This window comes from Macaca mulatta, chromosome 9 (genome assembly GCF_049350105.2).
Source record: "Macaca mulatta isolate MMU2019108-1 chromosome 9, T2T-MMU8v2.0, whole genome shotgun sequence".
NCBI classification, from domain to species: domain Eukaryota; kingdom Metazoa; phylum Chordata; class Mammalia; order Primates; family Cercopithecidae; genus Macaca; species Macaca mulatta.
The window spans coordinates 60,108,195-60,121,824 of NC_133414.1; the positions used below are offsets into that span (position 1 = coordinate 60,108,195).

At 41.2% G+C, this 13,630-nt stretch overlaps 1 protein-coding gene across 1 annotated transcript in view; it reads left to right on the plus strand.

Moving 5' to 3' along the window:
* Window positions 1-13,630, plus strand: part of VSTM4 (V-set and transmembrane domain containing 4) — a 101,441-nt gene that overhangs the window by 67,304 nt on the left and 20,507 nt on the right. Inside the window, 2 exon segments of the mRNA NM_001194390.2 lie at window positions 4,711-4,817; window positions 6,253-6,314. Coding sequence (NP_001181319.1) covers window positions 4,711-4,817; window positions 6,253-6,314 — 169 coding nt within the window.

The following is a 13,630-nucleotide window of genomic DNA, read 5'->3' on the forward strand; positions in this document are numbered from 1 at the left end:
AGGGGAGAAACAAGATTCTGAGAGAGTGTCTACCCTATGTCAATGTGGTGATTCATTGTCTAAATGAGATCAAATTGTCAAAATATGAAATAAAATTAAATCTAGTGCAGTTTTACTGTTTCGAAGGAAAATTATGATGACAAAGCAGGTGTTTTCCAGCTTAAGAAATCCTTGAACATGATGTTACAAGTACATAAAAATGATGTTCCGGAAACTTACATTTTATATTAAAGAGTTAAAAAAATAAATCCAGCCAGGCGCGGTGGCTCATGCCTGTAATCCCAGCACTTTGGGAGGCCAAGGCGGGCGAATCACGAGGTCAGGAGATCGAGACCATCCTGGTTAACACAGTGAAACCCCGTCTCTACTAAAAATACAAAAAAAAAAAAAAAAAAATTAGCTGGGTGTGGTGGCGGGCGCCTGTAGTCCCAACTACATGGGAGGCTGAGGCAGGAGAATGGCGTGAACCTGGGGGGCGGAGCTTGCAGTGAGCCGAGATTGCACCACTGCACTCCAGCCTGGGCGACAGAGCGAGACTCCATCTCAAAAAAAAAAAAAAAAAAAAAAAATTCCAAAAAGAGAATAGGAAGTGGAAATACTATTTGATTCTACACTGTGCAAGGTGCAGTTGGGGAGACTACCCAAGTTTTCAGGCAAAGGAAGAAAGGAAAACGTCAAAAGATTTTAGCAAAAACAAATTTAAAAACTGTGCATTGAACAAAAAGCCAGAATTCAAAGGGAATTGGGAAAACTATTTTCAATAAATATGTCCAAATGGTGTAAAAGTTGCTTGCAAACCTGTAAGGAAAGCTCAAGATCCTAAATCAAGAGTAGAAATCAAGAAAATCCTAAATCAAGATCCAAACAAACAAACAAACAAAAAATCTAAATCAAGAGAAGGAGCTATCCTTACATCATAAATGAGAAGACTCCTTAGACAAACATGGGAAGTGTTCATTCTCACTAGAAATCAGAGAAATGCAAATCAAAAAGGGATCAGCTTTTTCTTCATTAAATGAGTCATTTTTTAAAAATTGACAAATTGTGTTAAAGAGGGTGACGTAGGTATTCTCATTTGTTGAGTGGCATAGCTGTCGTGTAGTACTAACTTGTCAAAAATCATTTTGACAGTAAGTATTAAATAGCCTTGAAAATAGTCCTTTTCCATGACCTAGTAATTCCAGCTTTAGAAATTCAACCCCAAAATGAAAGTCTAAGAATAAAAAACCATTATGCACAAATACATTTTTAGCAGTGTCATTTCTATATTAAACTGAGAAAGAAATGAAATGTTTAGATGTTAGGGAAATGGCTAAGTAAACATCAGCTTATTTCCTCACTGGAATAGTATGAGACTATAACAATATGAAAAATTTAGATTAAGTAAAAATAAAAATACAAAATTATAATATGATTAAAAACACTATATATGAACAAGGAAGGGTTGAAAATTTGTATCTACACACAAAAAAACTGCACATGGGTGTTTATAGCAGCTTTATTAATAATTGCTAAAACTTAGAAGCAGCTGAGACGCCTTTCAGCAGGTGAATGCATAAACTGTGGTACATCCAGATGACAGAATATTACTCAGCGCCCAAAAGAAATGAGCTGTCAGGCTGGGAGCAGTGGCTCATGCCTGTAATCCCAGCACTTTGGGAGGCCAAGGCGGGTGGATCACCTGAGGTCAGGAGTTCGAGACTAGCCTGACCAACATGGTGAAACCCCATCTCTACTAAAAATACGAAAATTAGCTGGATGTGGTGGCAGGCACCTGTAATCCCAGGTACTTGGGAGGCTAAGGCAGGAGAATTGCTTGAACCTGGGAGGCGGAGGTTGCAGTGAGCTGAGATCATGCCATTGCACTCCAGCCTGGGTGACAGAGAGAAACTATCACCAAAAAAAAAAAAAAAAAGAAAGAAAGAAAATGAGCTGTCAGTCCATGAGAAGACATGGAGGAAGGGTAATTGCATATTGCTAAGTGAAAGAGGTCAATCTGAAAAGGCTGTATAGTGTATCATTCCAATTCTATGATATCCTGGAAAAGACAAAACTGTGGAGACATTGAAAGATGGCTGGTTGCCAAGGGTGAGGGTGGTGGGAGGGATGAGTAGGCAGAGCACAGAGGATACTTAGGGAGCGAAACTACTCTGTATGATGCTATGACGCTGGGTTCATGCCAGTATAAATTTGTCCAAACCCATAGAATATGCTGTACATCAAGAGTGAACCCTAAGGTGACCTGTGGACTTTTGAGGGATACTGATGTCTAATGTAGATTCCTTAGTTGTAGCAAATGCACTACTGTAGTACAGGATGTTGATCATGGGAGAGGCTGTGCATGTGTGGGGGTAGGGCTATATGGGAAATCTATCTTCCACTCAATGTTTCTGTGAATGAAAACTTATTTAAAAGCAAAAGCAAGGAAGAGGAAAAAGAGTGAAAATATTTATGAAGGTTGTGTTTTGGTTATGACAGTCTTATTTTCTTTGGTTTCCATGCCTGTAATTACCCCTTTTAAACATGAGCACGCATTATTTTATATTGGAAATAAGAAAATAGGCATTTCAAGAGTTTATAAAACTACAGAATGAAGCTGAACATGTGGTTGTATATGTAAACAGTTCTGAGAATTTCGGATCCCTTGTTTGCTTTCGTTGGTCAAAGTTTTGTAAATTCACATTCTTTTTGGCTATTTGTGCATTTACACAATTGACCCTATACTCTAAAACTATGACCAGTTAGAATCTCCGTTCCCAATAAAAATAAGGCATCTTTGGGGAATCTCAGTGGGAATTGTATTCTTGGAATTTTTCCCACAACGTATGATTCAATTTTTATTTATTTTTAAATATCTAGGACTATTATTAGAATAGCCTATCTCTTATTACCCGTGTGTATATTTATTTGCATTTAATTATAAACATATCCAGTAATGATTCTCCTTGTCCTGTCTCACATCTGTTTAGTTCCTTAGCACCCCCATTCTAGGGAACCACTATTTTTAAGTTCTTGTGAATATTTCTGGAGCTTCTTTAAGCTTGTGTAAGCAAATACTAATATATATTCTTATTTCCCCTTATTTTTATGTAGAAGTGGCACATTTTATACCTTGTCCAACACCTAGCTTTTCCACTGAACAATGCATCTTTCCTTATCAGGACACATGTAGCTTCTTCGTCTTTATACAGATGACCCCATGCACGGATTCACCATAATCTACTCAACTAGTCCCCTGCTGATGGAAGATAGGCTGTTTCTAATCCATTGCTATTATAAACAGTGCTGTAATGACTGATCTTATGCACCCAACATTTCCTACATGTGCAAGGATATCCATAGAATGAATTCCTGGAAATGAAATTGCCAGGTCAGAGTCTAAGCGCCTGTAATTTTGATAGATGTTACGAAATCGTTCTCCATCGGGAAGGGTCACACTGCTGCCAGCGATATTTTTGAGTGCCAGATTCCCTGCACCCTTACCAAGACTGCTTTGCCTCACATTTGACTGCAGGCATTTTGATTTGGGGGGGGGGGGGAAGAAGTCAATGTATTTTTACTGGAATTCCTCTCTCCTGAGGGAGCTTTAGCATGTTTTCCTGTGTACATGAGTCTTTCCTTATGTGTAAAAACTGCCTGTTTCCCCCCTTCTTTTATTTTGTTGATTGGGTCATATTTTTATGGATTTCTAGAAATTCTGTTTGTATTAGGGAGATAGCCTGTCTTGAGACCTGGACTTACCTAGCTGGGACATGTACCTGAGGATAAGAGATTATAAAAGGTACTTCCCTCTGGATTACTAGAGTGAATAGGAAGCATTTGAAAGAAGATGAATGGTCATTCAAGAAAGTTTGTGAACTCCAGCCCATGAGTAGCACCGAGAACAAGTTTCATATCGGAGCATTGTATGTTTGCAGCTTTCCTATTTGCTGCTTACTAACAGTGTCACTTAGAGCAATCATGTAGCCTATTTAAGCCTTGTCCTCCTTACCTGTAATGTAAAAGGCTTATCTTCCCGTTCCTTTGGGTTATGGCTAACACATATTAAGAAGCTGATACTGCAGTAATCACACAGGGTCAAGGTAGTTGGAAACACTCCCAGCACTCCTCAAGGTGAGCTCCCTTCACCTGTCCTAAAGGTAAAGGTGCAGCAGGAGAAGAAAGCTCCGGCAGTCGCAGGGGACCCCAGACACGTCCAGGTGCAGTTCCCCAGAACACTTTCTCAGTTGCTGGGGAGATGTTTGCCTTTGGATTATGAACCACAGAGATGTGTGCAAGGAACTTTGGTTTTAGGGAGCTCAAGCAGAAGCTTCTAGTGGCATAAATAATACCCCACTGGTGATGGAACCAAGCCAACCTATGTAATCAGTTAAACCAGGTGTCAGCCTTCAACCCATGCATCCCTAGGCAATGTACACAAGCTAGCCCTGGGTCCCTCCAAGGAATTTGGAACTGTAAACAGCACATTCATTATAAATCACCAACTGGCTCAACTCATCCTTGTTATCTTGGCCAAAGATCAGTGCCAGACTTCCAGACCTCCCTGGAGATGAGCACAGAATGCTTCTAGTCTACCCATATGATAACCTTACCTTACACAGGTACACAGGGAGCACTCAGAAACTATTGGAAGCTATTGTGGGGTTTTTTTCCCTTTCTCTTTTGCAACAAATCTGCCTTTGGTTTCACTGGAAACTTTTTCTTCTACAGCTCAGGGGAGACTGTCACTAGCGTGACCAGCTTGGCCCCACTACAGCCCAAGAAGGGCAAAAGGCAGAAGGAGAAGCCTGACATTCCTCCTGCAGTCCCTGCCAAAGGTAAGGAGCTGGCCTGCAGTTTTTTACCTGGAAACTATCATTATTGATCCATGTGGGTCTGGGCTTCCATGTTGGATTATGACAGGGAGCATAGGCAGATGGGGAATATAACATGACATTTAATGATTGTATAGTCTGGACCCCCACCTAGATTCTGGGCATAACTGGTGCTCAACCACCTCAGCCCTTAACCCAGTACTTGGGTTGGGGGTGGAGGTGGAGGAGGAAGCAAGGGCCTAGCATAGCTTTAGCAGGGGGAAGATCAACATCCACAGATGATTCCAGATTGTGTTTCACTTTGAACTATTAACATGTACCACACATGAGGTGGGGTGGTGGGGTGGGATGAGGAAGTCTTCTTGGTTCACTCAAGGGAAGAAAGGCTCTCTGAATTTTTAAAGATATCAACCAGGTGTGCAATTTATTTCACATTTGCCCTGGGTATAAAATGAGGGCTATCCTGTGATTCCAGTTATGATTTAGAGCAATGTAAGTGAGGAAGATAGGTGTTTCTGGAAGAAAGAACTGCAAGAGTATTAGGAGAACCAAGACTGATTATAGATAGTTCCTAAAATAACTGGTCAATTTAGGAGATATTTATACCTCACCAAATTTGAAATATAGTTGGGGGAATACAAGGGTTGCCCAAATGAACAATTCTATCCCTCAACTGTGACTTTGCAGGCTGTCCCCTAGGGACACATCAAGCTCTGTGGGGAGGCCAGTGGTGGTGAGGCTGAGCACACATGGAGTGGAAAGAGGGCTGGAGGGTGTGGTCGTACTGCAGGGGAATGAAAAGCATGGACCTGGGAGGGAAGGGAGTAGAGAATGCCTGCCTGGGCCAGGCATCATACCACTTGATGTAATTCATTCCACAGTAGCTATTATCCACCCTTACAAAAGTTGAAAGTGAGACTTAGGTAAGTGGTAGAGCCTTACTTTCAATGCCAAGTTCAAATCCTAAATGGTTCAAGACTAGTGACTTGACACAGTGGGAAGGGCCTCACTTTCTTTTTCTGTCAAGTGGGGACAATAAGACCCTCCCTGATGACCTCACAGGGCTGCTATGAGGATCAAGAGTCACTGTGATCAGCGCTAGTGTGTGGCTAGGACGGAGTCTCCCAGGGAAGGTCCCGGCTTCAGGCTTCACTGGGTGCATCTGGTTCTCACCTGCACACCTGACATCCATGTGGCTGGCAGAGTTTTATCCAGACTTCTTTTGTTAACCTGGCTGAGTGAGATGACGACATGTTCAAAGACTAGGGGAGGATCACCCCCACTGAGGGGAACCTGCTGACACCTAGATCTGAAAGTTCTTCCATGGGACCAGGAAGGGGTCTGAGACCTCTCAGAATATGTCCCTGATGCTCATGATGTGTGGCCACTAAGTATTCTGGGAGGAACCGCAAGCTAAACCCTTGACCTACTTCCACAGCTCCGATAGCCCCCACGTTCCATAAACCGAAGTTGCTGAAACCACAGAGAAAAGTCACCCTGGTAAGTAACCATCTTCTGTATTCCTTGTGTAAGCCTCAGACACAATTCAGATTCCAAAACGGTGCCTTTATTAACTGAAAACATGCAGAAAGTTTTAGAAACTTTTGTCCCCAAACAAAAGCATTCTCTCTTCTCGGGTGTCAGCTTTTGAGTCAGCCTTTCTCCATACTTAGTTCCCAGAGTAACTCTTTAAAAATCCAAATATTTTCTATTATAAATGCTCTGTTTCAAAAGGGAGAAAAGCCATATTCAGAAATGTATAAAATAGAAAGTGGACCTGCTTGCACACATTTACCTGATAATTACTCCAAAGAGACTGCTGCACATGTTTTCCATAAAATATGCCTTAGCTTTTGATTTTGAACAATTTTAGATTTATGGAAAAGTTATAAAGCTAGCACAGAGAGGTCCCATGTGCCTTCATCCACCTTCTCTTAGTGTTGGCTTCTTACATAGCCATGGCACATGTATCAAACTAAGAAATTAACATTGGTTCATTGCTATTAACTACACTTCGGACTTAACCAGATTTTGGTCCACCTGCTAATGTTCCTTTTCCGGTGTAGGATCCAAATCCAGGATCTCACATTGCATTTAGTTGTTACATCTCCTTGCTTTCCAACAATCCAAGACAGCTCTGCAGGCTGTCTTTTTCTTTCATGGCCTTGACACTTTTGAAGAGTAGTGGCCAGTGATTTTTTAGAATGTCTCTCAATTTGGTACTCTCTGAGGTTTTCTGAGCATCAGAAATGGGGTGTATTAGTCAGTTCTCACACTGCTATAAAGATACTACCTAAGACTGGGTAATTTGTAAACAGGTTTATAAAAAGGTTTCATTGACTCACAGTTCCTCATGGCTGGGGAGTCCTCAGGAAGCTTACAGTCATAGTGGAAGGGGAAGCAGGCACATCTTACATGGAGGCAGATAAGAGAGGGTGTGTGTGAGCACAGGAAAAACTACCATTTATAAAACCATCACATTTCATGATAATTCACTCACTTGAGAACAGCAGGGAGGAAACCACCCCCTAACCCAATCACTTCCGTCCCTTGACACGTGGGGTTTACAATTCGAGATAAGATTTGGGTGAGGACACAGAGCCAAACTATATCATGGGGTTACGGATTTTGGGGACAAACAGCACAGAGGTGGAGCTCCCTTCTCATTGCATGGTGTCAGGGTGCATGACATCAATATATCTTGCTAATGGTGATCCCCATCTCAATCACTTGGTTAAGGTGGTGTCTGCCAGGTTTCTTTACTATGAAGTTACTATTTTCTCCTTTCCAGACTCTATTTGTTAGAGGCCAGTCCCTGAGTCCAGTTCACATTCAAGGTGAGGAGAGTTAAGCTCCACCTTAAGGGAGACGTGTCATGAATTTGTGGATATGTTAAATCCACCACAGTAATTCATAAGAATCTTAGGGGAGATATGTTAAGGCTTGCAAATATCTTGTTTTTCCTTGAACTTTTGTCCACTAATTTTGCATTCATCAGTGGATTTTGCTTGCAGCAGATTTTACTATGGTGCGCTAAGGGTGATTTTCTATTTCCCTTAATCTTTCTAGATGTATTATTTGGAATTCTTCTATAAGGAAGAGTGGCCCCCTTTTCTCATTTGTTTATTATTCAGTAATTCCTTGATATCAGTATGGATGCGTGGATATTTATTTTTTAGTTTTTAACTACATTATTATTTATTTTGTTGTTAATATTGTTCAGCAGTTAGTTGTGTGTGTGTGCATGAGAGAGAGAGAGAGACTGTCAAAGCTATGCTAAAGTGTGTATGTACTGCAAAGGGCCGAGACAATCTTGAGAGGGGAGTGCAAGGTGGAGGATTTATATGCCAATTCTCGAGATCTACATTAAAGCAAGTGTTAGTAATACAATGGGGTATTAACACAAGGGCAGACAAGTAGACAAAGGAACAGAATAAAGAGCTCCAAACACAACTGCATAGGATTGTCATTTGATTTATGACAACAGTGACACTGCAGTGCAGTGAAAAAGATATTATCTTTTCAATGTATGGTGACGTGTTTGTTGGATATCCATACGAAAAAAAGATCTATAGCCCCTACTCTACACCACACACAAAAGTTAACAGGAGATGGATCATACACATAAGTATGAAAGGTACAAACAAAGTAAGGCTTCCTGAAGATAGCATTTCTTCCTAATTTCAGAGTAAACAAAGATGTTTTTAAACAAGACACATAAAGCACCAACCATAAAGGAATGGATAAAGAAATCTGGGATATATTAACATTTAGAACTTCTGTTCTGATTAATGATACCGCTAAAACAATGAAAAGGCAAGCTGCAGATTGGGAGAACATATCTCTATGCATATATCTGCCAAAGGTTTCCCTCCCTCTCTCCCTCCTTTCTTTTCTTTTCTCTAATTTTCCTTCCTTCCTTCCTTCCTTCCTTCCTTCCTTCCTTCCTTCCTTCCTTCCTTCCTTCCTTCCTTCCTTCCTTCCTCCCTCCCTCCCTCCCTCCCTCCCTCTCTCTTTCTTTCTTTCTCTCTTTCTCCCTCTCTCTCCTTCCTTCCTTCTTTTCTTGTCATTAATTTTCTTTTCTTTTCTTTTCTTTCTTCTTTCTTGTTCTGTCACCCAAGCTGGAGTGCAGTGGTGCCACCTCGGCTCACTGTGGCCTCCACCTCCTGGGTTCAAGTGATTCTTGTGCCTCAGCCTCTCAAGTAGCTGGGATTGCAGGTGCATGCCACTATGCTAGGCTAGTTTTTGTATTTTTAGTATAGTTAGGGTTTCACCATGCTGTCCAGGCTGGTTTCAAACTCATGGCCTCAAGTGTTCCTCCCACCTCGGCCTCCAAAAGTGTTGGGTTTGCAGGCATGAGCCACTGCACCTGGCTGACCTGACAAAGGTTTCTTATCTAGAACACATGAACACCTACCAATCAATAAGAAATAAAAAGACAGCACTACCAAAAAATGGGCAGAAGGTTTAAATGTGCGCTTGACAAAAGAAGATATACAAATAGCCAGTAAACTCATAAAAAGTCCGTAACCTCATAGGCATCATGACAGTGCGATTTAAAAGCATAAAGCCAGTTCACATCCACCAAGATAGTTAAAATGAAGTACTTGTGCAGTTTCTTTTTTGCCTGTATTTCTCTGATCCATTTGGAGTTTAGAAATGGATCCAATTTTATCTGTTTGTCAGACTCTTTTTTATTTTACCTTATGCCTTCTATTTCAACAATCATTATTTGCTAATTTCATCACCATATTCTAAACAATTATATGAACTTATTTATTCCTCTTTTTTTGAGTCCAGTGTCTTTCCCTTCATGACCTTTACTTGCCTTTCCATTTGAGCAATTTGTCTGTGAATGGAATTCTAGATTCATAAACTTTTTCCACTAGGTGCAGAGAAGTAGGATAAGCACTTCATAATGCATTTCTCTGAACTTCCTGTATTGCTGAACATAAATGCCAAACTCATGACTGTCACCTATAATTCCCCATATTATTCGAGCCACATAGGTAATTTAAGCTTTCTAGTAGCCACATTAAAGGAGTGAAAAGTAACAGATGAAACAGATTTTAATGATACAGTTTATTTAACTTAACATATCAAAAATATTATCATTTAGTCATGTAATCAATATAGCAATTACTAATTACATATTTTCTATTATTTTTATTGTGCTAAGTCTTCAGAATCCAGTGTCTATTTGACACTTACTGCACATCTTAATTCACAGGCACAGTTCCAGTGCTTAGTAAACACATTTGACTAGTGGCTACCACATTGGACAGTGCATCCCAGAATGATCTAGCCCCCACTGCTTCTTTGACGTAATTTTTACTACCATCCCTCTCTCTTGTTTCCCTTCAGCCACACTGGCCTCCTTGCTAATCCTTAAATATACCAAACATGCTCCTGTGTCAGGGCCCATGTACCCACTCTCCCCTTTTCCTGGAACGTCCTCCCCAGGATCTGCCCATGGCTTATTCCTCACCCCCTGTGATCTCTGATCAAACATCATGTAATGAAGGAGCTGTCCTGATAGCCTAAATAAAACACCACCCACCTTGACATATTTTGTGTTTATATCTATAAATCATCCATCTCTTCTACCAGGCTACAAGATCCAGGAAGGCAGGGAGCTTGCCTACTCTGGTTCCTGCTGTATTCTTCATGTTTAGAAATGTGTTTAGAGCAATTGATATTTGTTTATGATTCTGCACACCAGCCCTGCTGAGTAGGTTCTGTAATATTACATCCATAGTGGGGTGCATGAGCCTCTGAGAGTCAGTAAAGTGAGAGATGGGTGACTTATCCAAGGTCACACGGCTGTGGGTTGCAGTCAGGGCTTAATCTGAAGTCTAAGGTTTTCACCAGCACATTGGAAGCTTTGCCTCAGTGCGGAATCTGGGCCTGGCTGCTCTCTATGCGTGATCCTGAATGCCTGTGTGGCTCAGCCTTGCTCCTGTCCTTGCTGTTCTGTGCTTCACCTGCTTTTTAAAGAGAGTCTTCTTTTGCCTGCAGTGAACTGTGGGTTCTAGTAGACTTTTCATATAGTGGGTTCCATTTGGTTCGTGTTATGAAAAAATCCTCATCAATTCTACTCTGTTGACTGTACCGTATGGTTCTTAAATGCAGCAGCAAGCCTTTTGGCTTATTGACCATTGGCACTCAGTGGGCTTTTGGAAACTGTGGAGCATAAAGGCTAAAACAATCAATTTCCCTTGGCCTTGGAGCATCCCGGTTCTCACCTCTGACATTCAGTCTCCTGCAGATAGACAGGCTAAGTTCACTGTCCTCTAGACTGTGTGCAGCACTGCACATCTGGGTGTGTGTGTTTGTTTACGTAGCTCTTTTAGATCTTTTCTTTCTAATTCTGATATTTAACAACTACCTCAAGAGTGACTACAGAGTGACTACACTTAATTTCCCCACCTTATGTTCTCTCTAAGTTGCTCAGGACTTATTGTTTCTAATCCAGTCCCTTACCCCTGCTAATAACAGAAACAACTGTATATTGAAGTTTCATTGATCTGTCCCAGGGATAGATCAAAAAAGTGCTTTTGGCATGTGATCATATTTAATTCTCACAATTAGATTTTTCCATTGCCCCCTACAAGCTTTGCATGTGAGAACAAACAACACTCAGTTTAAGAAACATGATCCATACCCATAAGGTGTAATGTCATCAGTCTTCAGGAAACAACTTTCCCCAGTGCATAGCCTGGGTGGACCCACCTCTCATTTATCCATTAAACATGAAAATCCTTTGTGTACCTCTTGGGTGCAAAATGCTATCTTAAGCAATTTTTTGCAACTTATAAAAATATCAGATTCAATAGAGGTTTCAAATATAGCTCTGGTCCTGACTACAAGTTTTTTGTTTTTGACTTGTGTGTTTGAACTGATGTGCTTCTCTGGGTGGGGACTTATCATAGGAAATTCTCAATTTTCACAGATAATTGATTGGGGCGGTTATATGCATTTCAGAAGGATTCTTTATTTTATGGAAGTATTCTCAATAATAGTTCGTTAAATAACAGGTTTTCCCTTGATCATTTAAAATATGAAGAAGTTGGAAGTTTTTATACCAAATTTTCCAGAAACAAGGTCAATTTGGAAACTAGTTTACACCTATAACAATTCATAATAAAGACAAGAGCTGACCTCAGCTGGGCCTCTATCTGACCATTAGTTTAGAGTCAAAAATATCAGACCTAGCATCTGCAGGTTTTGGTGAATATCAAGATTTATTTTCCCAGGAGGCCAGCATTGACCTCAGTCTCAGTTTGGTCGATATTTATCTCTTAGATCAATAAGTCTTGATGGTAGCTAAAACAAAAGTCAATAGCCGCCTGTTGACTCACACAAAGTTAGTGGATAATTTAGAAAATAACTTGGAGACATCTTATTTTGGGGGGCCTGGTACCAATTTAGGTGTCTAATTCTGTAATGGTTCCATGTTGCCCCAATCTCTGTAACACAGTGCTTCTTGCTGTGGTCCTAGGCCACAGAGCTCCCCAGCCCCTCTGTCTAGAAACCAATCTGACCACCTCCACTGACTCATTGACAAGAAGTGGGAAGACTCACAGGGAGAATCTCCATTTATTGGGCGCCTATTGTGTACCAGCTGCCACATTAGATTATTTATAGGCTCTGGGTGAAAAGCACGTATCTTTGTGCCTGCAATCCCCAGACCATTAACAAGTGGGAATCTTTTCTTAGGTTTCCAAGACAACATTGCATTTTGCAAGAAGTATGTACTCTAGACATTAACAGTAGTCAGAAGTTTTTAAAAAATGGTAGGACAAAAGAAGAAAAAGGTGAGGCCAGGCATGGTGGCTTACGCCTGTAATCCCAGTACTTTGGGAGGCTGAGGCGGGCCGATCACCTGAAGTCAGGAGTTTGAGACTAGCCTGGCCAATATCGTGAAACCTCGTCTCCACAAAAATTACAAAAAAATTAGCCGGGCATGGTGGCACGTGCCTGTAATCCCACCTACTTAGGAGGCTGAGGCAGGAGAATTGCTTGAACCCAGGAAATGGAGGTTGCAATGAGCCTAGATCGTACCACTGCACTCCAGCCTAGGTGACATAGTGAGACTCTGTCTCAAAAAAAAAAAAAAAAAGAAGAAGAAGAAGAAAGTCATTTTAGACATTTTAAATTTTAAAATCAAGGTATCAAAACTGCTTTTCCTTTTTTTTTTTTTAAAATAAAACAACCAAACACAAAAAGCTGCTTTCAAAGTTCTGCTAATCAGATAAATATGAGGCCACGTGGATCACACAGGCACTTTCTATCTGACAGTGTGACCAGCTTGTCTAATAAGCATTTACAGTTCCCATATGTCAGTGCTCCCTCATCCCCTTGGGGTGAGGCATTGGCCCAAGCATCCCTTGAAGCCTCTTGGGGCCATAGGAACTGAACCCTCTGCAGCGAAGCTTCGGAAGCCTTGGAGCTGATTCACACACATCCAGGAAAAGTTGTCATTGCTTCCTTGTTTCAGAAGACACTGAGAAAGCCAGAAATACATTTGATCTATTTTTATTGCTTTCGGTCAGTTATTGATTTAGAGGCCAAGTAGGGGGAACTTTTCTGTGATGCGGAAGCAAAACCTCGGAGTTAAAGGAAAAACAGCCACAGGACAGAGGACTGTTACCTGAGTTGGGAAGGAGGGCAGTCAGCATCTCAACATTAACTGGAAAGTGGCGAGTGTCAATCTTGGGGTCGAATGAACTTGGATAGGGTCTTCCATGCCTCGTCATCAACCATGCCCTCCTCCACAAAGGGTCACCCACACCTCACCTGCAAGTCCTCCCTCT